The sequence below is a fragment of the Caretta caretta genome, chromosome 11 (assembly GCF_965140235.1).
Source record: "Caretta caretta isolate rCarCar2 chromosome 11, rCarCar1.hap1, whole genome shotgun sequence".
NCBI classification, from domain to species: domain Eukaryota; kingdom Metazoa; phylum Chordata; order Testudines; family Cheloniidae; genus Caretta; species Caretta caretta.
Genome location: NC_134216.1, coordinates 24000124 through 24026073, shown reverse-complemented (window position 1 = coordinate 24026073; position 25950 = coordinate 24000124). Strand labels below are relative to the sequence as shown.

Here is a 25950-nt window from a genome sequence, read left to right as displayed (position 1 = left end):
TATACTCATTAGATACATTGACACTTACAGCCCCCAGATGTGTCCAAATCTTATACTGTAACCAACTGTTCAATCTTCCCTATTTCCCCAAAAATTGTGTGATCGGGCGATTGCCAGTGCAGTGCATTCAGATTTAATTTTTAAATCGGAGGGTAGCTTTATTAGCAGATAAAAATATTCATCAGATCTCTGAGGAAGCGATGATTTGCAAATGCACGTTTGATTTTTCTTTCTTTGCAATGTTTAATCATCAGAAAGGTGTGCTCTGATCAGGAGCATTTTTGAATGCAATTGCTAGTGACTATTGCTAGCATTACAATTCTTGCTTTAGGCACACATTCAATGCACAGTTCAAGAGCAGTTTATCTTAGCTTAATGTAAGTAAAAGTATAGTGTCGGATCAGTGTACCATTTGTTTCAGTTTACTTCGGGGGGGTGAGAAGTGCAGTAATAGATTTAACTCTGTCAAAGCAAGGAAATTCATACGAAGCCCGCTAATACAGCCCCTTGGGCAGCTCCACGTTTACCTTCAGAAAGATCATCCAAACATGTAGGATTTGAAGTTCATCTTTACATTGAGATTATGTAAAGCCCTTCCAAAGAAGGAACCGTATGTGGGTTCTGTGAGCAGCTGGGCATGAACTGATCAAGTCTCAGAGATTTTTTTCCCCCCTTTTCAGATAAACGCCTTTGCTGACCAAATTTGGCTGTCTTTAGTTACTTCTATATTAGTTTCCAATTATGTGCTGTGCAAACCAGCTTTTTGATAAACAAAACAGCAGAGCATTGGTTAAGAACACTTAAACTTCAAAAAAAAACATCCCCCTGGGAAGTGGGCTCTGAATTGGTTAATAATGTGCAGTACTTGCTAAATTGCTGACTTCCAGATGTGGAAAATATCTTTCTTGTTTAGGACCTACGTACCCTGATTGGATTACGACAGAAGCGTCACATTGGAAGGCTTTTGAGTGATGATTTAATTAACCATACAGTAGAAAGCTGTATTTGCCAGGAAACCCCTTCCAGATTTGCATAACCAATCCCTTCAGTGCAAAGGTGGAGTCTGTTTTAATATTATTATTATTATTATTATTATTTATTTTATTTTCCTATTTTAAAAACTGGTAAACTTGTTATCCCCACAAGTTCAGTACCACTCAGTCACTCTAGCTAGCTAGCTCCTTCCCTCCCCACCCCCAAGGGAAGAGAGACAGAAAAAGAGCCATTTCACCCCATGATCCATATCTGAGAACAAAACAGAAAGAATGTCAAATCTCACTTTTTTCTACAGCTATAACAAACAATTCAAATAAGATGGTTGAGCGTCGAAACAACAACAACAAAATGATCAGAAGTCAACTAGGTGCCTTTTTTTCCAGTTCAAATACAGCGTTTGGTTTCTACCCAAAATTTTGAGCTATGGTTTGCTCATCTGAAAGAAAGGGTGGAGGGGGGGACTGAGAAGGAGAAAGAGACTTTCCTGCTAGAAACCATGCTGAAAAAGCTACCCAAGTGAACGTGCCTGCAGAATCTGGCCATTAGAGCTATCTCTATAAAAAGAAGTAGGGATCTTGATTGAAAGACACAGGATCGCTCCCTTTAACTTTCAGCTCCTTTGAGTTATCCAGTTCTGTGAATGGTGTTCACCGTTTTCCGCCTTGTATCCAGTAGGATTTAGTGAAGAGGATAATGATGCCAAAGACTTGATGGTTGCGGGGGGGGGGGGGGGGGGGGGAGGGAGGAAAGGGAGCGAGGGTCGGAGAGAGGGAGGAGGGAGACAGAGCGGGAGGGAGGTGGAATTTCATTTCTTCCACTAAAGCGTTTGCGGAGACTTCAAGGTATAATCTATCCCAGATCCTTTCCCAGAGAGAAACTTGGCGATCACGTTTCCACATGATGCTCACGTTTGGTGCTCTTCAATTATCCCTCCCCACAAAGATAGGTGGCGTGTGTTTCAGGGTCTCTCCTCTCTCTCCTACAGAAAAGAAAAAGAAAAAAATGTCATTAGAAGAGGCGTAACACGTCAGTCCGTCCCCAGGTTTGTGTTTCCTGGAGTGGCAGAAAGAGATCAGTCCTAACCTGCCCAGCAGGAATAACGGTCCTTCCGACAACTCTTTGCAAGGCTTTTTACAAATTCTGCAGGAGCTGCATCTCCCTTCACCTTTTCTCCTCCACTTCGCGGCTTCTTCATGCTTTTTCTTCTCACCATTTCTGGCCAAAACTACAAACAACACTTCGCAGGTAGGTTCTGAATTTAAACAGTTCTTTCTTTCTTGTCTTTCCCCCCCCTTCCCCCTGCACCGTCTCATTTTCTCCCCGTTTCTTTTCTTTTTTTTATTTCGAGTGTGGCGGCTTATTCAGCTTGTTTATAGTTGGGGAATCTCATTTTGAACTGAAATGTAAAGTCACTTGGCACCAGTTTCAGGAGGGGTTGGTTCTTTTATGGCGAACCGTTCTCTGCTGTTATCCCCCCCCGCCCCCCCAGTACCTGTCCAGACAGGTAGTAAAGGTGTCTTTTGCAAATATGACAGTAAAAGTTTTAGTGCACAGAAAAGAATTCATTCTTTCAAACAACCTCACTGCTCTTTTATTTTAAGATTCACATAGGATCATCTTAAAGTTTGCATGTACCTGTTAGTGATTTGCACGCACGGTGCATGCACAGGGAGCACGGTTGGACAATATTTTAGCTCCAGCCTGCTTTAGAAGTCCCAGCAAAGATGTGTTTCCCCAAACAGAAAGTTTGCTGTTTTGTCTGCCTAGTCGGTTTCATTTCTTTATTTTATTTTGTGAGGCTGGATGAAGTAACACCTCAGGTTCTGGGATCCCAAAGAAAGAAGTGAAAGTAGTGACTGGAACTTAAAAGTCGTTTACAAAAAATAGTCAATCCAGCTAGGAAGAAAACCGTCCTCAAGAACCCAAGATTGAAAATTATTGGCAACGTTTCTTGTTAATGCTAAGGAGCAGAGCAGATATTGAAATACATTTAAAACAATTCGCCATTGGTCGTTTTGCATTATTACTCCAATTGTCGAAGAAAGCTCACAGGTCCGGGCTTTTATGAATTTGTTTATCTCCTACCTACTTTCATATATCTTGTGCTTGATCTGTAATGATGATGTAGAGATTACAAAATGCAGAGCAAGAAATAACTAGCAAATATAAAGTTTTTGTACGTATTCGCTCAATCTCTCCCTCTCCCACACACATGCATCCATGTCCATAAAACTACCAGTTTACTTTCTCAACATGGATTCATTTGCTGTAGTCTGTGAGTAAACATACTGACCTTGTACAGACAATCTGCATATTCACATACACTTACCTGCACATAGATTTTTAAAGCAACCCTGTTTTATCATCAAAAGCCTAAGAAAGGCGAGTTCAGAGCCAACAAGACATAAGAGCAGCATACTTAACTGATCCATCCTGATGTAAATCTTTACTAAAGTTAAAATGGAAAAATCAAAACTAAATCCACTTTGTTACAAAATGTGTGGAGACAGGTCATCAATTTCTCGGTTTTGTGTAAAGCTTTACAGCGTAGGAGTAGACAATAGATGCTGAGGCTAGGGTGGATTTTGTTCAGAAGAGCAAGGGTTAATTGCCCTTGTTTTACAGTTTGCATCTGTTACATCTTTTATAGCCCCCTGTTTAAACTAATCCTCAAGTCAAAGCATCTTTAAAGCTACAGCATCTTCTCCAAGATAGACTCAGTTTCAGGAGCCTTATATCAAGCAAACCAAGTGCTTCCCCACTCCAGTTTTGACAGATTCAGTCTCAAATAAAGCCTGCATGTGTAGACAGATATAGGTACGAAAGTTTACAAGTCGAAAAGGATATGATCATTTAGAAAGCCTGAAAACACTGACAGCAGTAGTTTTGATTTCTGTTTCTTTTCTCAGGCGGGGGGGGGGGCGGAAGACAGTCTGAAGCTTTGTTTAATGGGCAGGGGGAAACCCTACAATGAATATTGTCAAACTGACTAAAAAGATGACAGAGGTTTATAATACACTTCTCATTGTTGGGGCGGGGGGGGGGGGGTAGAAGTGAGGTCTCAATCCTGCGCCTTACCCCACAGGGGAGGGGGAGAGAGGGAGAGAGAGCTATGTTTCTCTGTTGCTCTCAGCTTGCCGAAGTGCGCTAACAAAAATACAAATAAAGATAAAGATAGCATATCATGGGAGAACAAGTTGCAATGTCAGTCTAAAGTACTTTTAGGAGGAAATGGTCCGCCTAGCATTGAGTCAAACAGCCTACTGTACGAGCCTGTGCATTCCCTCATACGGTCATGAGTTATGACTCATTTTGAAGATGTAATTCTTGTCTCTCTGATCTCCTTTGCTGTGCAATACAAAAAAAATTAAAAACCTGGCCGGCTGGGAAGGAAGGGGATCAATTTAATCTTTGCTCCGACCTCCCCCAGCACGGCAAGTCTTTGTGTGTGTGTGGATGGGTTCCTTTTTGGGGGAATATTTGGGTTCCCTTTGGCGCCCTGCATTTAAATGGGATATACCAATGCCCACATTGTTGCTGTGTTTGGTTGTTACATAGAGTCTGCGTGCTGCTGAATCAGGGAGTCGAGTCCATGCGAACTGCCATCTGATCCACTCTTATCAATGAAGCAGCAGATCATGGCGGATGGCCCCAGGTGTAAGAGGCGAAAACAAGCCAATCCAAGAAGGAAAAACGGTAAGAAAACCCTGAATCAAACTTTTCCTTTCGACTCCACCAGAGAGATAGAGGGGGAGAGGGAGAAAAAAACCACCCAGCAGCAACCGCAGCAGCCCGGGGTTTGCTGGCGATCGCTTTCTATGTGGCGGACGAGAGATCCGCCTGTTGTATATTTCTGGAGGGGAGAGAGAGTTCAAGGGAGTCCCAGGGAAAGTGAGCGTCAAAGAAGCCGGAGGATCCCAGCCCTTTCCCCCGGGCGCAGTCCCAGTCTAACCGAGCGCTCCTTATCCGCCCCCCCCACCCCACCCCCCAGACACCTTTGGAGAAGTCCGATCAAGTGGGCAGAGTCCCAGGTCTGGGGCTTCTGTAGTTTGAGTTCTGCAGAATCACTGGGCGGTTTGGAAAGAAAAGCCAGAGACTGAGCGAGAGCCCCATGCAGACTGTGTGGCTGAGAAAGGCTGAAAGTTTCTTGCCTGGGTCCCTGCTCTATCTAACGGTCCTGGGCTCTGTGTCTCTTGCGCCTGGCTTCTCACCCCCCCCCACCCCCACCCCCCCCCAGGACCCGCTGGATTCTCTCTCTCTCTCTGTCTCCTGCTTTTTTTCCCCTCTGACCGCTGCCTGCAGTCTCAGAATTACCTCCCAGACATGTAAGTCTCACACAGACCAAAGCCACTTTCCGGCCAGTTTTCATGTTGGCAGAACCAGCTAAGCCATGGACTCTAGTGTCAGGGGAAGAGAGAGACGAGAGGGGGCGGAGAGGTATTTCCAATAGTTCCATTAAGGGAGGGGGGGGGGGGGGAAGAACCACGGAAAAACCATATTCCCTGGGAAAAAGGCACCGTGAGAATCCTAAGCCACATTGGCAGGGAGTTATTTACTTTTTTAAAAATTGTGATAGACTCGAAAATGAAACTTCCTTCTCCTTAATCATTAAGAAAACAGAATGAGTTTGCTGCCCCATTGCCCATAGTTACCCTCTCCCCTGGTCTCTGCAGGCGACTGAGAGGTTGGGTTCAATGGGACGGGGTGTTCTGGTCTGATCTCACATTTGGCAGCTCTTCGCTGGTGTGGGTCTCTGTCCCTCCCTAGTTTCTTCCTTTCTTCGTTGGTTTGGAAGTCTGCCCCCCTCCCCCAGCCACCCTGGTGCCCCTGAATGGACATCTCAGCCCCACTTTCAACAACTTTCCTCTAGAGATCAGGAGGAATGAAGATATTTGTGTGAACCTGAACCCATTTGCTTATAGCTGAGCTACTTCATTTAAGTGGAGAGGTGGAGTGGGGGTGGAAGGAGAAAAACACAAAGACAAGAGAATGTTGATTAGAAACAAATGATCCTTTCTCTCGCCCCCCCCCACCCCCTTCCCACTCTCTAGGTTGCGCGAGTGTGTGTGTGTGTGTGTGTGTGTGTCTTTTTCTTGTTGTGGTGGAGGTGTCGAGCCATATGGGGGAGTGATAGAGGAATTTTAGTCAGAAACTGTTCTTTATGTTACCCTTTGTGTTGTCTTTGATCTATTTGCTTGGCTTAGTATTACAAAAAAAACCAACTAAAATAATATATTCCGAGCAGCTTCCCAATGATCCGTTCCTTGTTATCTTTTTTTTTAAGTCTCTCTCTCCCCCTCTCCCTCCCCCCTACACACACCCCGCCTTTACTCCTGTGTCTGTCATTATTTAAGGTGGTCCTCACATAGGAGACCTCCCCTTCCCCTCATCTCTGGGTAATTTAGTAGACATTAAAATTACACGTAATGTTTCCCTCTCCTCTCTTGTGTTTCTTCTGTTCTTTTTATTAAATGTTGGTTATTGATTTTCTAAAATCAATGTCTGTTGTGGGGTTTTTTTCCCCTTACAAGTATCTAAAGCACGTTGCTGATCAACTGGATAACAAAAGCTTTGTGTCAAGTAGCCTTTTTTCTTATGTTAAACAGTCATTTTTGAGAGGAAAGAGAATGAGATTTAAAGCAAGGCATCCAGAAGTGCTCTTTTGCACTAAAGAATATTCTGTTTGTTGTTTTAGCCTTCTTATTTTATCCTTCTTGGTTCTCGTCATACAAGATTATTAGTTTAGCGTATTAAACCCCATCACATGTTCTGTGATGAGTGTGTGTACCAATGTGTTTCATGTTTTCGCAAAACAATTTGATCAGCAAAAATGTACAAACGATTTCCTAAAAGCTATATGATTATGTATGTGGGAGAGCTAATGAATGTAATGTGTACACACAGTTATTGCACACAAGTCTTTAGTAACACATATGGACCGGAATGGCATATATTCCGTTGCTCCATTGAAATTGTTTTTTCGTGGGATGCAATGACTTAAGAAAGCCAGGAGAGTTGGGAGGAGAAAGTTTAATTGCGATTGTTAAGGTAACCGATCCTGCAAACTTCATTTAAAGTGTGTGCATTGGTTGCACGAAGGTCTAACTTCTCCCTTCCCTGTCTTGCTCCAACCAGTGCATTTTTATTTTATTTTATTTTATTCCTTTTTTTCCCCATGTTTTTTTTTCCTTTGTGTTCCATAATCTGGTTCTTTCATTCATTTCTGAGTCAGAAATGTTCTGGTTTTGAGAAGAAGGTAGACTTCTTTTCTTTTCTTTTTCTTTTCTTTTTTTTTTCTTTCCATTTTCTCTCTCGACAAGCACGTAGCCAATGCCTTTTCCTTTGGGGATTGCCCAGGATTTATCTGAACTGAGTGGATTTTTCTTCTCTTCTGGATTCATGGAAAAGATGTCACTTCTGAGCTTGTGTCTTTGCTGATAACACTAACTATGATGATGCTTATCGAAATCATATAGAAATTCCTTGGAAAGGCAATAGCATTACACGTTTTAAAAGCTGCAAAAATAGATGGGCATCAAGGAAACTAGAGTGATATAAATGTAACCAAATTGAAATGATAGAGGGGATCAAAATAGAAGAAGCCAAGTAGTACCTAAATGTGTTATATGCTCTGTGTGGGGGTGGGTGTAAGGATGGTCAGGACTCAGGATTAGAAAACGATGCTGGATAAAATTCCTACAAAGCTAAATAGGGTAGAAAAAAAAAAGCTCAGGATTTTACAAGAGAACGGGATTGATCAGAGCTGGAGAAGAGAGTGATGCAGTAGGGCAGTGTCAGGGAAACGTGTGTGTGTATGTGTGTGTAGGGGGTGGGAGAGGTCATATTAAAATAAATGGTAATGGGGGGAACCATCACCAGGAAAAAAATGTTCGAGAGAAAAGTCTAAAGAGAGAGGAAGAGGAGTAAGGGGATGGAAGGTGGGGAAATCAGAGGAGCTCGCAGCCCAGGAATGTGTGTCGGTTTCAGGAAAGTTCAGTCAGATGATTTCCAGTCGCCTGACTCACTTTGTAACACTTTCACTGAAGGAGAGAAAACCCAAAGCCCCCTTCTTTTTCTCCCCACTCTGCACTTCCTCCCCACGGTGAGAGTGATCGCTCTCAGACTGATAGCCAAGCTGCTGGAATCGTCGCAGCAGCGACGTTTGAAACTTACAAAGTTTGGCGTTTGCTGTTGGTGTTGCCCCTGTTTGTAGCTGGAGCGGTCTCACTGAAGATGCTGCCTCATTCTCTTTTCCTGCTGCAGGCAGAGCCTTAGAAATAAGAGGAAGGGGACTGATTTTTCATCACTCCCTCTTTCGCCTTCTCAGGGAGAGATGACTAGGTACAAAGACGCTTTCCTTAAAACAAATCTCTCTGGCATGGCATGAATTGGGACTTGAGTTGTCCCCTTTAAAAGCAAAAATCTTTGGGGGGAGAAAGAGGAGAAAAGAAAAGTTGTGTCTAATTTTCTCCAAAGTTTCAGTATGCATCTCTCTCTCTGATTTCTTTGCCATCTCGCTTCCAGCTGTAAAGAAGAGGGAGAACGTTCAGTGCTTTGAAGGCATCTGATCCGAAAGGGAATACAGACCAAACAGACAGACACAATTATTCCCTTTAAGAACGTTAACCAAAAAGACATCCACCCACCTAAATGCATCCGATGAAGTGAGCTGTAGCTCACGAAAGCTCATGCTCAAATAAATTCGTTAGTCTCTAAGGTGCCACAAGTCCTCCTTTTCTTTTTGTGAATACAGACTAACACGGCTGCTACTCTGAAACCCACCTCTTTCTAGAGATGATGGGGAAGAGGGAAAATTCGAATTAACTTCACCCTTTAAAAAGAAAAAAAATCTAGCTAGAATCTCTAGGTAATTAGAAGTGGTGTTTGTTTTCCCTGATGGGTGAAGTTTGGAAATAACTAGAGTCTCAGATACAAGGGTGCTCCCTAGTAAATTTCAGGTGGTACAAGTTATAGCGGTCAACTGGGAACGTTCCTATTCCTAGTTATCTTTACAAGTGTAAAAATCCGTTGCAAGTAGATTACTTTTGAAGTTGACGAGTTCATTGGGAGAATATTTTACTACTTCAAAAGGTACCTGGATATAGGTTTATTTAAAAAATATTATTTACTAAATGCAAGTGACCAAGATGTAATGAATATCTGAGTATATCTCGCTATACAGATTAAGTTTTGATATGGAACAGAGGAGGCTGTTATCTGAGCTATTGATTTTATTTTGAGTTTGGGGGAAAAACGAGTTTGAATATTGTTGAATGCCACTGTTGAATAGCATATGTCATTTCCAGTAATTCTTACTGTTACTGGTTTTGCCACTAGCCTCTTTAGCTATTGCACGTGATCTACAGATAAACTTTTTAAAAAATTGTGTCAAATAAAATGAAATAGATTAAAGAATTAATGACCATAACATCAATTTTTTTTAAAAAAAGTAACAGCATTGAAAGTTAATTGTTAAATAAATATATACGGTTAACTGTCCAAGGTAAATAAAATATATTGAAGATTGAGAAACAAGCTATAAAACCATACTGAGAATATTCCCTAAGAAAACTGTGTCAACCCTTAAAGTGGAAAGAAGAGTGTTGATTCTTTTACAGCAGCAGTACTTTCATTCCAAGAAATAGGAAATTCTTCGCCTCACGACAGTTTTTGGCATCTGCATGATCCCAATGCTTTTAAGGTGCATTTTCTCCTCTGAGAAAGAGAACTCTTTGTCCGTTTTTACCAAGACCACGGCTTCCCAAGGTAGACACTATTTTGTGCCTGTCACATAGAAGGGGAGTGCAGGTTTGCAGTGCTCACAGACAATTGATTGTCTGCCCTAATGTGTTTCATTTACATGTTTATAACGTCAATAGTGCTGGGGTGTCCACTGTACCATTCATTCCAGCATTCCCACAAGGGTGCAATTGTCTGAATAGCCAAGTCAGACACCTTTTTGATTGCTCTTTAGTTGTCTTTTTAGAATATAGAGAAAAAGGAGAGAAATCTGGGATGCAGAAACACTAGTTGAAAATATTTCAGAATTAAATGTCACTATTAAAGCAGATGTTAACATTAGGCAAATTATATATTTTAACTAAGATTCTAAAGGTGTAAAAAATTCAAAACAGAGAGGATGGTTATTGAAACACGACTAAATCTAGTTCTGTTGCTTATTTTTTAGTCTTTTTTACATGATTTGTGATTTTCATTTTGCTTTCAGCCTCTGTAAAAGCAGCCACCTCTTAACTCTTTGTATGCTTTACTGAAATTTGTGATTTCCCTCCCCCCCATATATTTACATATCTCTGTTTATGCCAACAGTGTCAGCTAACCACTTGGAAAATCTATTGAAAGAATATTTAGGCTGTGGGAAGTATAAACTTAAAAAAGTAAGATCCAAATATTTCTTCATCAAGCATTTTTAATGAAAAATATTATGATGATTAGACTTTCCTTGAAGCATTTTTAACTTAAATAGCTGTGTACCAACTTCCTATGTCTTTGGTTACAGTCTTCTCATGCTGTAAGCTCTGAGCAGAGTGTTCCTAGGAGTTCCAAAGTCAATAAAAGATTACTTTTTAAGGTGTGCTGTTCTGTTTTTATATGCCACACTGTCTTTACCATTTAAGTTGCTTCTGAAGGAGGCGAGAAGTGATTGCATATGTCTACAATTTCATGTATGAATAAATAAACCTCATATCTTATTGAATCAGATAAGTTATATGTGTAATATAGCCACATATAGTACATATGGATGCACCTAGGAAATAAAGGTTTCCTATTTCAGACATGGTCCCTTTCCCCCTAAAAATTTTGATCCCAATTGCTACAGTTAACCTATTTAGGCCATGGTCCATAAGGGAAGATAAGCCTAACTCCTGTGGCATCTAATCGCCAGGGGGGACAAAACTTTTTATAATTTTGTTGCAATTAAACATTCTCTCTCTCTCTCTCTCTCTCTCTCTCTCTCTCTTTGGGGGGGAGAGGGGATTGTTTGTAGAAAGATTTTTTTCTCCCTAACAGGGAAGACACACACAGTAGATGCACCGTTAGCTGAACCCCTGACACGGCGGTCTTTTGAATGCCTTAGGTATGATTTCACTTTCGCTCACATCAATGCTGACCTGAATGCCTTTCATATCTGATCCGCTGTGTCTCTCCCAGTAAACATCCCCTGAGGGGAGAACAAAGAAAGGAGCTCTTCTTCTTCTTAATCACAATTCAGCCCATTCACCGCCGGCAGGCTACATTTGCATTCTGCAACAGAAAGCCAAGATGAAAAGAAAAAAAAAAGAGAGTGAGAAGAGGGGGGAAAAAGCAGAAGGGTGGAGGCTGAGTAAAATAACTTAGGTGTTTGTAGCTGTTTGTTGGGCTTCCCCTAGTTACAAGCCTTATATAGATCCTGCTCTACCCAGCCTTGGCTCTTCTGACAGGCAGATAGTGTTACAAGATGGCATGCCTGTGCTATTCATGGCCACTCGCACTAACACTTGAGGTAAAAAGTGTCAGAGAGGGATCAAATTCTACTCGGAGAAGTCTGTTATAGTTAGGGTCAGGTGTGTGTACTCTCGGCTCTTGACTGCTGCCTATTATTTTGTTTTAATTACTATTATTGTTTACTCGCCATGACCTTGGGGAGTGGAGGTGAGGGAAATGTGGTCCACGCAGATGAAAAGATAGCAGCGAAAGAATTGTCCTTTGGACAACAAATATTTTTTAGTGGTAGGATGAGTTGGGCTGGCGTGTTTCTTTCCCTCCAGTGACACGACAGGAGAAAAGGGGCAACTCTTTGGGAAGGAAAAAGCTTCCCCAGTTTTGAGGCTGGCAATATGTCACATTTGCTGGCTAGAGGAAAAGAATAACAACCCCAAAACAAACAAACAACCTCCCCACCCCAACAACATCACAGAACTGTAAAGGGGGAAATGTTACATTTGTGTAAGTTTCGTTAGCCAAGTTTTCTCGTTTCTTGCATTCACAGCCACCTCCATATTTTTTCCCCCAGATTTCTTGTCTGTTTGTTTTCCAGAAGCCACTCTGCGTTTCTTAGTTAGAGACAATAAGACAGTATGAAAATTTTGTTGAGGTTTTGGTTATATTCACTTTTTCTCACCAAGAGAAGGTTTATTTATAACTGGATCCTGCTTACTGAGAAGTATTTTAGCCCTTTCAGGCAGACCTGTCAAAATTTCCTGTGTTGTTTGCCTCCATTTGCAACACGTAAAAAGTAATATGCAGTTGTTTGTGTTAGAATAACCAGGGTAGTGCAGAAATCTTAAGTGACAAGTTTTCAACTATACTATCTCCCGCCTACCAAACTGTCATTTTTCAGAAACCGCTTTTTAAGATACTAACAGGTTTTTTTTCCCCAATCAGCAAATAGATTAAATGTGCTAAAGCAACTTTGAGAGAGAAGAGCAGTTTGAACAATAAGAAGCGGGGAGGGATGTTTTATTTTCCTTTTTACTACTATGGCAGATTTCACTCCTAAGGAGCACACTAACCGAGATGTTACCAGTTGAACAGAAGCATGTGACACAGATTCCGGATTTTTTCCCAGAAGATTTACAGAATTTACAAAAAGGGATTATCTCTACACCTTCCACACACCCCCTCCCCCCCCGCCTATCCCCATGACCCAAGCAATGGAGGATTTAGGCAGATTTACTTCAGTAAACACCTTTGGATACTTGGGGGAAAGTAGGAGTCTGTTTGCAAAAGGAGGCTTTTGTTAAGTGAGGTGCTGGGATAATGCTTTACCAGGCAGCTGTGATATTAACCTACCCAGTAACGCTGGAAAACTGTTTAACTCTTTGTGTGCTATACACTTGCACTCATCAGATAAGACTCGTGTTCCCAGGGGGACTTTCTTTGGAAGTTCCAAGTTATGATTGTTCATATAGCGGTTTGCATAACAGAGAGAAAGGAATGAAAGCCTGACATTTTTGAGACCATTGAAGCTAGTCAACCAACAACATAGTTGTCTCATTTATAACTGAATCATTTGGACTGAGCTGTGGCTCCAATCAGGTTTATGAATGGCGACAGTTATACCAAATGAACCTGAAAACAAAATCCTTAGCGCATATTGAGGATTAAAAAAAAAAGTTTGTTAAACTTAAAAAAAAACAGTTGGAAAACTTTCAGGCACTCATAGTAAATCTTTAAGGTGATTTAGATTAATTTAGGAATCTGTCTTGAACAGTAAAATAGTCTTTTCTAAAAAAAAAAAAAAAAAAAAGACACTGTAGACTTGCAAACCTGTAAGGGTTGAGGTCTGATAGCCATATTATCTCTGTTCCCATCTTTGAGGAAACCTGCAAGGTTTTCAAAGCATATAATCATTTGAAACTACACTTTCACCTTGTAAGGCTGCCCCATTTCATTGCCCTACCGCGGTACCACACTTACGCCGGGAAGGCGTTAATAATGGGTTATTTTTTGCTGGGCATAAGAATAACTTTTCAGGTGTTGCTTTTTTAGTTCAAATAAGATTGCCTTATTTAGTTTTCAAAAAGTGTAGGTGTCAATGTTAGAGCAGCCACAAATGTGTGAGAAAGCAAAGGGTATGAGACATGACAGAATTAAAGGTGTTTGCTATGTTGTTACCCGTGTGTCAAGCTGCAAGCTCCCTTTGTCATAGCCTGCTGGTGATTTGGTAGTGCAGATCCACATCCTGTCTAGGTGATACAGCAATTTTTAGCTGTGGGTTTTGATGTGCATGTGCGCTCATTGCTACTGCAGCCTTCCTCCCAAATTCCATTAAAACACCTCAGTCTAACACGCACACATCACTACCTCCAGCCTTATAGAAGGGCACTGTGCACTCACATCCCAGGGCAGCAGCGTTACAGTATCTGGCATGGCGTGCAGCTTGGCAGCGATGTCATCTGCCAAATCATCCCATAATTACGTTTTATGTTATTTGTATGAATGACCAAGCATGCAGTATTCCTTTAGAAATCAAAGACAGGCTTAAAATGCGTTTTTGAATACTTTCAGACCATGGTCAGGTCACAGTTTGGGAGATGAATTAAACTGATCTCATTTGTGATCTAATTGAGGTTGGCAACGACCTTAGCAGTAGCAATAACATACAAACAGAAATCAAAGGACAAATTTCAGCAAATCAGATCTTTCGCTAGAAAACTGCGAGGAGTTATTTCGTGGTTGCCAACAGAGAAGTTAAACTTTGTCCTCTTTCTCAGCAGCAGTGCAAGCTTTGCATATTTTTCGGGTCTTTCACAGGAAAGTTGGGATAGACACACATACAAAGAAGACAAACGAGCAGTGCCTCCTCGGGTACTGTAGTAAAGATAGGAGCGAGACATAGCCACTAATCACAAACACGTATGTTCCCAGCGAATCCAGTGGTGTAAACTGAGAGCTGATGTTGCTTCTGAAAGCTAAAGTGTAGGAGGAGGAAGAGAAGAGGAATGGGTTTAAGGAGCGACAAGAGGAATAGGTCGAGAAGCTCAGTTTAAGCAAATGTTCCAAGTAGAAACTCAAGTCAGCGTCCTATCTTTACATCTGTCCGTGCGGATCGCAGGAATGTAATTATCACGGCGATGTAGGATTGTTTACAGATTTGGTTATTAGTGTTCTGAACTTGCTTTGCTGGGGGGGGGGGGGGGGAGCCTGGAGTGCTGTAGCTTTGTAAGACAACACGAGGCAGAAATGCTTGTCACCTGGCTGTGAGTGAGTTAGAGATGAGGCCCCTTGTTTCAAAGGTCAGAGCCAGCTCCGAAGCTTCTTCCGAATTTGCCCAAAGTTCACAAGGTGTTTGGGTTCCGTGTCTCGCTGCCGAGAGCCGAGCCGAGCCCAGCGTCCCCATAGATTGAAGTAGTGATGTGTTCAGAGGATGGCTTTGGGCCAGAACAGCTTTTCCCTAAGATGAGAAAACAAAGGTATTTCAATAAATTATTGACAGAGACACGGCTATAAATCCTGGAGAGCTGTGCAATTGAGCACTGAGGACTCTCCCCCACACACGTCTATCTTTTCTACACTTAGCTTTGTGTGGTCTCTAGGAATGTGGGTTTCACGAGGACCCCGAAACTACGTTGTACCAGATCTCTCTCTCTCTCACACACAAACACACTCACACTCCCCCCCCCCCCCAGCTGCTATACACGTGCGTGTTCGCCTAGCTGGAACCTTTACAACTTCGAAGTTTGCTAAGGAAGCCGAGCTGAGGTGTGCCTATGGTTGCCAGCGAGCAATTAAAACATAACTGGGAAGTTTAGAAGACTCCTTTACACCTTGATTGCTGCGTCAGAGGGGTACATAATGTCATCGCGCCAGGCAAGGGGAAAAGACACTTCGCCTGGGCTGTTCTGCCACCAGAGCTAGTGAGTCCAGATGCTCTTTGTGTGCTCCCACCTGGCGTATGTCTTCCGTGGGAGGCTTGTGCTGTGGTGACAGGCGGTATTTTGCACACCGTCGCTCTCTTTTTAGTCGCAGCCAGCAGTTCTGTGCTACTTCAGCCTCTCATGGCGATAGGAGCGCGCTGGTCTCTCCACGTTTGATTGCTGGGTGGGACAGCCCTGCTAGCAAGGTCACAGGCAAGAGAAAGAATCAATAACAGATCAACAGATTAAGATATCATAGCATCTAAGGTTTGTACGGGGCCCACCCGCCCCAAGGAGTGGATACATTTCATCCACTTCAAATGGTCCGGCCAATACGCTAGTCATTTCAAATGACTCTGCCAAGAGTCATTTGTTAATGCGATACAGAGCTGGGGCTCTAATCATTTGCTTAAGTATAACTGTATTGACGTGGTTTAGCATTTTAGCCATTGCAGTCAGTCGATGAAAGGTTTGCCACTGACTAGAGTGGAAGCAGGATCGGGCCTGTTAGTCTCCACGGGGCTCGGAGCCCCTTGCAGCATTACTTTCCCGAATGGGAGGTGATGCAGGGAGGTACCTAGGCCAAAAGCTGGTTTCTAAACTTCCATTTCTAGCCGAACTGTGTTGGAGTCGGTTTCAGCCGGATCGGTGCTGTAAAGAACGTATTTAGACGTTGGAGCCTAAACACAGGACAGCTGGGGCCTTGGGAACTCCGATCATAAAATAAACCACCACCCTGGGCCACAGACATTACCTTTCTGTTCTAACACCCCCTGCCTTGACACGCACCTTATTCTCCCCAGGCTCAGAGGAGGTAAGCTTTTAACCCAGCCTCTGCTTGGTGGGGTGCATCGCACGGGAGGTTTGCATGCGCCCCAATAGCTTACATGCCAGTGTTAATGGCCCATGCTTAACTGGCCTTGATCAATCCGAGACTGAGCTGTGTGACTGAGGAGGAAGGGTGGGATCAGCTGCGGATATTTCAGCCCTTTTCTTATTCTCCTCTCCGCTTCAGTTAGGTGCGGAGTTTCAAAGCAAATTAATTGCAAAGTGTGCGGCCTTCAAAGCACGTTGCTGGCAGATGGGGGGAGGAGGGGAATCTCAGAGCCATATTTACAGTACTAATATGAAAGGAAAGTTTCAGATGCTCCTGGAACACTTAGAAACGTGTGGAGTTTTACACGTGTGCATTTAAAGTGTGAGGTAGCCAGGCCTTGTGAAACCCAGACCACAAATGATACATGTCAGTGGGTTCTTTGATAGGGCTTCTGGCCACAGTGTTTTTGTGCTGTCAAACTGCGGTGTCGAACAAACACCTCCTCTGGGACAGAGTGATAAATGCAGAGACAGGCTGGCTTCAACCAGTCTCAGCAATCTCCTCAGCCCTCCCCCTCCCCCCACTCCTGCGCCCTCCTCTACCTGAGATTGACGTTTATGCAGGGGCACCCAGGGATTTCAAAAGTGTCAAGTCTGAGTAATTATTGATACTCCCCAGTTCTTAGGAGCCAGGGCTCTGAAGCCGCCTGCGAAGCCATTCTCAAGCCTGCTCCTTCTACCTTGAAGCCTCCCAGACTCCACTGAAGAACTTTTGCCGGTTTGTAACTCCCCCACCCCAGCCATCGCCACCATCCTTTGCATAATCATTTCACACCCAGCATGGCCCTAGCCTCCAAAATACACCCTCTGCTTTGTGGGCCTGTGTTAATGCCGCCACACAACACTAAACTTTGCCTTTAAAAAGAAAGGTTGCAAAGAGCCTTCTGCTTCCAACACTTGCCAGCCTTCTTTTAGAGGCTGGAATTTCAAATGTGCCCTCGACTTATTCACCCCCCCCCCCCCTTCTGGGCCATTGTTGTTATTGTTATTACTAAAACCTGTTTACTCGCCTCTTGGTTTTTGGACATTAAATGAGTTTCCATCCCTTACTCCCCTGAATCTCTAAGAAATAGATAAACTGTTATATTCCCCACCCCCGTATTTTAAAGCAGTGATCCTGACAGCCGTACTATTATTGCACTTTATGTTTTAGTGGATGTTTGCTGTTGCTAGTTACAGCAACACTTATCATAAGACAGCAAGAAAAGAGTAGTCCCTGGTAATTAAAGTAATGAAATATTCATTTACTCTACCTTTTCAGTAGTCTCACAAATTAGGCTGCTACATTTAATGCCTGCACTGCCTCCGTTTTTATTATAATGGCAGCTTTCGCATCTGCAATTAGGACTAATTCTGACAGTTACAATTTCTGAGGGATGGTAAACAGTGAACGAGATGTGCAGCAGTGGTATTACATGTGAAAAGCCCTTGTCTCTTTAACCTTGTTGTTTTTTTTCTCGCAGAGGTTACCTTTTCCCGATGGTGCAAAATCGACTTGACATAACTGTTCATCAGTTTCAGGGTTTTCCCTGGAGGTATTTGCATCAAATCAGCCCAGTCAAGCTTCAAGTTGAAATTGGCAGGCCAGAAACTGACAGGGTAGGGACTGGGAAAGAGACAGCTAAAGTGCAGGCAGCAAACTGACAGCAGCAGAGTGAAAGACACACACAGAGAGAAAGAGGCTAAGCTTTTCAACTTTAGTGGGGGGAAAACATCAGATCTAAATGTTTTAGGTCTTAAATAGTACTGGATACAGTGAAGTTTTTCAAGGCTGGAGGACCAGGTACCTTTATCAAGTTCCTAGAACCAGGAAAGACTAGCTCAGCTACACTGTGTACAAAGTGTAGTTTAATCTGATTGGATGCCTAAAGAGGTGTGGTGAGACCTAATCAGATCATGCTAAAGTTCTAGGGAATGGGAACCTCCCATGGATTTTGAAGAGAAGCATTTAAAAAAATGGAAAATAAAAGGGGAGAAATCATGAAAAGTTGTCAGCATTAGAATTAACAAGCTTACTTTGCTGCAATTCTTTTCTGGAGTAGTGTCATGCTTATGCACCACAAATGTGAAGAAAAATGACTGAAAAGGTTGCTAATATCAGTGAAAACATATTCTGATCAGCTAAAAAGAGAGGAGTGCAATATGTTTATCTGCAAAGATAATTAGAAACCTCCCTCCCCCGCGCCCCCCAGCATTTCCTTGAATATGTTATTTCACTTACACTCTGTCACATGAGGGCCTCAGATCAGGATGACACAAAATGTTTTTTTTAAAATAGATAATTTTTAAAAATCTGGGGTGAAAAACACCAGGACAGAATTTTACTTAGTAAAAATAGCTCTACATCCTATTTAGAACCCCACACCTCCAGGTGCATTAAAGGAATAATAATATTATATTTTTTGCCTCCATTTAAAATTATTTATTTATTGGTCTTTACTGGATGATTAAAAATCCTTCTGACTTCTCCTACCAGACTTGTCCTAAAGTAAGCCTTGCTTTCAAACAGTTTTTCAGCTGTGTGTGTGACAGGCATTGGCTGATCTGCTGATGCCCATTCGACAGGCACTGTTGAGCTAAAGTGGTGTGACGGCACAGTTTTGTTAAGCTGTGAACAAAGGGCTGGAGATGCCTCGCTGGCATCATCCATGTGCATATTGGCCTTGTCACAGTATTGCTTGATTTAATGCTCTGTTTATTCCTAGATATTAGAACTTAAATTCCAAACAATATGTTTTCATATACTACATAGGAACTTTATTTTAAAAGCTTTCACTCCCAGAGAACCACAGATCCATTTGTCTGTTCAATTTCTATGCAGCAAACATTTAAAACATAGCTCCCAGATGGATAGGTGGCTACTAGCCTCTTAACTGTTATCCAGTTAAAAATGGGATTTCAGTTTTAAAAAGTCTTATTAGGGTAAAAGATTTATTTTTTCTTTGATCATTGCTTGAGAGTTGTTATTTATTTCAACAGTGGATTTTCTTATAAGCTCCTAAAGAAAGGTTACCCTCTGTGCAGACAGGGCCAGCTGGTTGGACTTTTCAAATGACATATCATCCCAATGGTGCTGCTGTGATAAAATGATCACTTTGCAAAAACCTGTAAGCACAGTGACATGAGTATTGGCAGGTTAGTGGAAAGAAAACAGGTTTTAGATTTTTAAAAATATGTTCATTGGATGGGCACAACTTTACATCTCAGCAGAAAACTTGAGTAGCTGGTCCTAAATTTAGATTCTGGTTGTTGGAGATGCCTCAGGCTTTAACTCTAAAAAAGTTTTTCTTCTTTTTAAACTCTGTTCAGGTTTGCTGCAAGTGTTTGCTAAGAGATTAGTTAGCTAGCTTGCGCTGAGGAGGTAGCCATGGGAAGCAGTGCTTTGCTGGAAGGAATGTTCAGTCGGTCAGGGTGTGAAGATATAGGGAGCTGTAACTAACAGAAGCTTGGGATCAGGTATTTTCCTCTTTGTTTCATATCAAAAACAAAGTGCTTATGGAAAGGTTTGTGGTGAGACATCAGATCCCAGCAGGAACACAGCTGTTGTTTTGCAGGATTCCTAATGAACATTTTAGCTCAACAAGTTTATGAAATAAAAGGTATTTGGTTTCTTTATTATTATTTTTGTAGGCAGAGCATCTTAGTTTGATTGTGTAAAGATTCTATCATCCCAGCGTTTCAGGTCTATTTTGTACTATTCCTTTCTAATACATGGTGCTTTACTTGAGGACTGTAAGTAGGGGAAGGGGAGGAGGAGACGGGAATGCTCAACAAAATGAAACTATTTCTTCACCAAACAGTTCAGTCTGTCTAGAGCCTAAATCTAAAATTGAATCTGCTGGGCAAAACCTGTACAATTTTTCTACCTGCCCTTAGTCTGCTTCTTTTCAACTATGACAGTTTTACTAACTGAAATGAATGGGCTTGCTTACTGTGGTACCTTTTCTCAGAATGCATTTACATCAAGTACTTCAAACAGCAAGCTGGGTGATATATTTAGGGGGACAGCTTGCACAGAATAAGCTTTAATGGTTAATTTTTGTATAGCTTTATAAGTGAAAGGGACTTAAAGCTACTAGCAGTAGAGATCACAAGACCTTATGTGGTCTTTTCTTCTCTAGATGCATGAGAGATTTACGCGCCTAAGTCCCATAAGAGTTAATGGGAGTTACACATGTAAATCTCCTGCACAGTGAGATAATAGGCCCTTTTATGTATCGATAAGATGGATTCTTACTACACATTCAAAATGAGCCTGGGTGCAAATTTTATGCTCCCTATTAATACTTTATTAGCAAATATTTATAAAACAGACAGAAGATGTAGGGCCTCTAGGAATGGTCTCGATCATGGTCCCATTGATGTTACTAGCAAAACTCTCATTGACATCCACAGCGCAGGATTGGGCCCAAAATCTGCATTGTCTCCTCTGTTTGTACCTTTCCCTGCTCTACATCTGCTGTTGATTACAACATAAACCTGACTGTGACAGGATATTGCATAGGCCAAATTACTTTTCACCTCTTTACAAACTCTTGTGGCTAAGGACCTCACAGCATGAGGACTGGAAAAGAAGGAAACCATAGAGGAGACAGCTGGTACCAATGCGCTATATCCTTCTTTCATGGTTACACTCATTTTTAGCCCCACTGTCAGGTTGCTCAGGAGAGATAACCATCTCGAGGTATAATGGGTCTGAAACTACAGTTCTGGAGCCTTAGAATTCCACCTGTTCTGAGGGAAGAGAGTGTTTTTTATACAGGAACCCGTGTTGTTCAATGTAAGTATCCTACAGGGTAGGCAATTCTCTCCAGGACAGTACTCAGAGTCTATCCAAGGAACAATACTTGTTCAGTCTTCAATTTGAAATACTCAGGTGTTGCTAGCATTGGACATCTGCTTCTCTTCTGCTTCAGTGTTATGTCTCTCCCTGAGAAAGAAAACAGACTTTGCCTCACATAAATAAGATCTTTGAATTTCTCTTCATTGATATATATACATATATCTATATTAAAAACGTTAAAGATTCATATCTGCAAGCCATGAGTCTGAATGAGATGTTATCCTATGGTAATGTGTAGCTGGAGATAGCCAGTGCAACAGCACACCAGTACATTGTTCCAGTAACAATTCTTTGATTTATAAGCTACAGCTCTTTTTTTTTCCATCATTGTTTCTTTACATCACTTCTATGCTTCTTGTGATACTGATCTGAGTGAGTTGTGCAAGCTTCCGATTTGCCAGCCCCCTGCTCCCAGGCCTGCTACAGCACTATTCAAATAATTTAGTACATTAGACTATCAGATTAAATCCGAGGGTTTCTACCAGTGGTGGAATCGGAAAACCTATTGTTTTTTTGATTATCATATCATCAGCCCCAACTGATACTAGTATGCTCAAGGAAAACATACTTCAGTTACAGTTGATTTTCAGATTCCAGAATGGTGCTGCAAAGTCTATGCATGCCTAATTATATTTTATGTTGGGCTGTGCAATACAGAATGTATGCTGCAGCAATCAGTGAGTTAACAGTATCAATCAATTTGTAAACAGATGAAGTCACTCATTCCCAAACTGGTTTTCCAAAAACAATTACTAAATTACAATAGAAAAAAATTGTACAGTTACTGTATTTGTGTGCTGTGTTACAATCAACATACCAGGGAAACAAAACAATTTAATGCAGAAAAATCATCATTCATCTACATTATAATTGCTTCTTTTTCACATCTACAGGGCGGTTAATTAAAATTGTGATTAAATGCGGTCGCGCTGCCTAAGATGTCTTGCCCAAAACAGGTGGTACAGAATTTAAAAGTAAAAAAAATGTAATTAGCATTGGAAATTGAGAAATTGCCTGTAAGAATCAGTGTTAATTTCAGTCAGTGATGAGGTAATTTATAAATGAATGCAGTGGAGGCTGTGCAAATGCACAATTGCCTTCCTTCCCATTCTTAGCATTCTCAGCATGCAGGTGAAAATGTTTTCAAAATATTGAGGTAATTTGAAAATCAATCCATGCATTCTATATCTTTTTTCTCCTGTTTGTAGCGAATACTGAACGAATGCTGCCATAGATGGCGTAATATATCAGTTTTGCACTTTCTGAAAGCAATACTACTAATATGTCGTGGCATCCGAGAGAGTTTAACTAAACAAAATGCCTGGCTAAGATTCTTTACAAAAGCCAAAATGTTGATTGAAGTCCTCAGTGACCCTGAATCTATTCAAATATATTATGTGTTTAAAACATGCTTTCCCTAAAAAGGCAATAGCAATCTGCATTGAGTATTAAAACTGATACTGTAAAACCAAATAGATGCTAATAGGACATCAAAATCTTGATTTCTTGGTTACAATTAATGCAATGCACTAGAAAAGTCTCAACGGAACAAATATTTTCTTTAAAATACTCTTCTTGTAAACTTTTATTCAATATTTCATCCTGGAACTATAAAAGAACTGTTAAATAAGTTATCTGTACACATATTTTTTTCTTAGATGATCTGTGCTTTTCATAAACTTTGAATGATAAAACCAAAAATGCTCATTTCTAACTAAAGTACGTCCTTCTGGACATAAACAATTAAGCACAAACTTCACAGCAACCAATATGTTACAGGTTAGTGTAACCTCAAATAAATAAATTTTTAAAATTCCAAAATACGTACATCATGGTAGAATATAAAAATACACAGCACTAAACGATTTGAACAGTCATTGCATTATTGTTGGACTTCAAAACAAACTGTCATTTATAGTTATCCATGTGGATATTTAAAAATAACTTCTGCTTTTGACAATGTTGACCATTTGAATGATGTGCATGTAGAGTTAGTCTGATTTCCAAACAGCAAAATACAGGTGTTGGTTATCAGGTTGCAATGAGAATAGGTGAAGCTCTGAGATGGCTCTCAAGCATCACACACTTTAATTAAAGAAAGCTAGTCTACACCTATAAGGACTTTGTTACCCATATAATTACATAAGTATTGCAAATCATTTTATTAGTCTATCTCCAATAGTTAACTTTTCTCAGAGAAACTTATTTTTCTTTTTGGCAAGCCCTGTGAACCTGTGCATTTTAGAGCATATTTTGCTGCCTGTTTCAGTTGCTAGGCCTTTGCCTCCACATGGTAATTAGTACTGTGAATGGACAGGTACTGGTCAGAGAATATTGATTTCTTTAACAATATAGTTTAGTACTGAGAAAATGTTCTGGTTAGGGTACAGGACTGCGAGTCAGGAGACCTGGATTCTAGTCTTAGTTCTGCTGAAGATTCTTTGGGCCTGGGTCTGATCTCCCCTCCACCAGTGTATAGTCAGTGGAATTATACCACTGTGTAGCTACAGAAGACAAGATCAGAATCAAGAGCCATGTATGCTGTCAGGCATGTCAGTTAGCCTTTCTGTGCTTGTTTTCCTGTACCTTATTGGTACAGCATCATGGGGACATAATCTTTACCTCCTTCAAATGGTTTTTGTAAGGTTTAGTATTTACAAAGCATTTTGAGATCCTTAGTAGCTGCAGAAATATTATTTATTATTATGGTTTCATGATAAACTAATCAGATGCAACGGAAATTGACTAAGCAAATTATGAATATATGTATCAAATAATCAGATTCTTACACTTTGTTATATACCTGAATATTCTAATTTAGACTACAACTTAGCTTTTAAATAACTACTATTCTTACCATTGAATGGGCAGAAGTTAGCAATAATCACTGAAGTAATGATGATTATTGACTGGAAGGTATTTTAAAATGTGAGCTCTGTTATATAGAGTTTAGAAAGCAGCTGCATAGAAGCATTTGAATCTCATTTCAATTTAGGAACAGTAAGGATAAGTTGAAACCTAAAAGAATACACATATGTCCAAATCCTGGTCCCATTGAAGAAAGTGGGAGTTTTACCATTAACTTCAGTGGGACCCAGATTTGGGTCATAAAAGGTTGATCTGGTGCAAATTTATAGCAATGGAAATATTTGGTCAGGCTTAATGTAGACATTTGCTCAAGTTTTTGGTTTTCTCTTCAATATCATCTAAACCCGAAAGAAGACAAGGGACCAGATCTTGCTCAGTTTATGTTAGGCCCTTTGAATTTTGTGGGCCCACTTCCATGGGTAAGGACTAGTAACATAAGAAATGTGAGCAAGATTTGGCCCAAGATAAATGATGCTTACCACTTTGTAAACTAAGCTATGAAACTTTTAGTGTTATAGCGATCTGGTGAAAGAAAAGTAGCTTTGTATATTCCTGAAATCTAAAGTAAACTGAAATGTTTCCACATTACATGTCAGATTTCAATCATCTTTCAAAACAACCAAGCTTCTTCATTTAATTAATTACAGCATCTTGGTCCTTGGGAAGAACCAAATGAAAATATCTTCTTTGCAACTATCTGAGCTTTTTTCAAGTTTCACTCTTCCACCTCCCAAGAATCCTCAGACTTCACTGTTCTGCACACTGCCTTATCTTTGCTGTCCTATGACAAGCCCCAAAGCCTCGAACATTTCATAATGACTATGTGACAAATTGTTGTGCTTTTATTCATGCTGGACATCTTTGCCAGGATTGCTTGTTGTGTTTTCTATTTGGCTGTGTCATGGGACCAAAGGTGGCTGCTTTTGTACAGCATGTCAAATCTGGTTAACATGCAGCCATTTATCTTTAAAACCACTCCTGAACAATGGCAGTGGTGCACTGGGCCACTTGTACAGGGCTGTGAGCAAAAAACATTTTTTTAGTGCCATCCTTTCTGTATGTATGCATGCACGCACCTCACTTTGAGGCATTCTGGTGAACAGGTCATGCAGCAGACAAGATGTTTCATAATTTTGGGAATCTTTTAGAGACAAATTGTACAGTGCAAGTGTAGTGTAACTGAACTGCGGGATGCCCAGTGAAGTGTAGAAAATCAGATACAACACAGCCTGAAAGAATGAAACAAGAATTCCTATCTATGTATATTCACAGTATTTTATAAAGAATTCATATAAAGAGGAATACACATTTATTTTCTGTTTTTCTGTTTATATGTTGTGATTATATAAAAGTGTGTGTATTTAAATGTGTTTGTATCTGCATATCTACATATGCATGTAAGTAGGATCTCAAAGGAATAAGAAAATTTTACTGTGTGTAGTGCATGGCATGTGTACCAGTTGGTGTGTGTGTTTGTGTGTGTGTGTGTGTGTGTGTGTGTGTGTGTATAGATGAAGGAGAGACATTTATTGTGATAAAAATACCAAGCTTTTTACACTCTATATAAAAAGCTATGCAGCAAATTTTGTAGCTCTGGTCACTTTCCAGATATTCAAGTCACACAGAAACATTTCTGGTGACAATCACTTCCTAGTAAATACAGAAATAATTATCAAACGAAAAGACTGGTAGAGAACTTGAAAAGTTTTATTCAATAGAAAAATGAGAACTAACTATACAAGTAGCAATTCGTTGTTGCAGTTGGAACATTTAAGATAGCAGAGCTCTGTTTTTTTAATGATTTGCTGTGTTGTGTAATAATTAAACATATAGTGCAGTGAGGTTACTTGAAGGAACAGGAATACTATGTATGGTTTTTGAGTAAAGGACCGAGGAGTTTGCCTTTCACTTTGAAAACAATCCCTAATATCAGGAAAATGCTCTGTTTGTTTATGCGTACATAATGCAAGTTTGTCCGCCTGGGAACTGCAGCAAATGGGAGAAGTATGC

General features: G+C 40.9%; 1 protein-coding gene and 1 long non-coding RNA gene across 3 annotated transcripts in view; one reads left to right on the top strand and one right to left on the bottom strand.

The window, feature by feature from the left end:
* Positions 1-1799: 1799 nt before the first annotated feature.
* On the bottom strand, positions 1800-3764 carry LOC125644629 (uncharacterized). The gene is made up of 2 exons (XR_007359070.2): positions 3326-3764; positions 1800-1975 (listed from the first exon to the last, which is right to left on the bottom strand). It is a non-coding gene; the product is annotated as an uncharacterized LOC125644629 (long non-coding RNA).
* The window catches only part of ZEB2 (zinc finger E-box binding homeobox 2), a 130918-nt gene continuing 106937 nt past the window's right edge, over positions 1970-25950 (top strand). The window contains exons 1-2 of one of the 2 annotated variants that reach the window (XM_048868824.2): positions 1970-2241; positions 4555-4692. In XM_048868824.2, coding sequence (XP_048724781.1) covers positions 4620-4692 — 73 coding nt within the window. In that variant the 5' untranslated portion in view covers positions 1970-2241; positions 4555-4619. Of the gene's footprint in view, positions 2242-4554; positions 4693-25950 lie in introns of those variants that run through there. The other variant, XM_075117822.1, reaches the window with a different exon arrangement.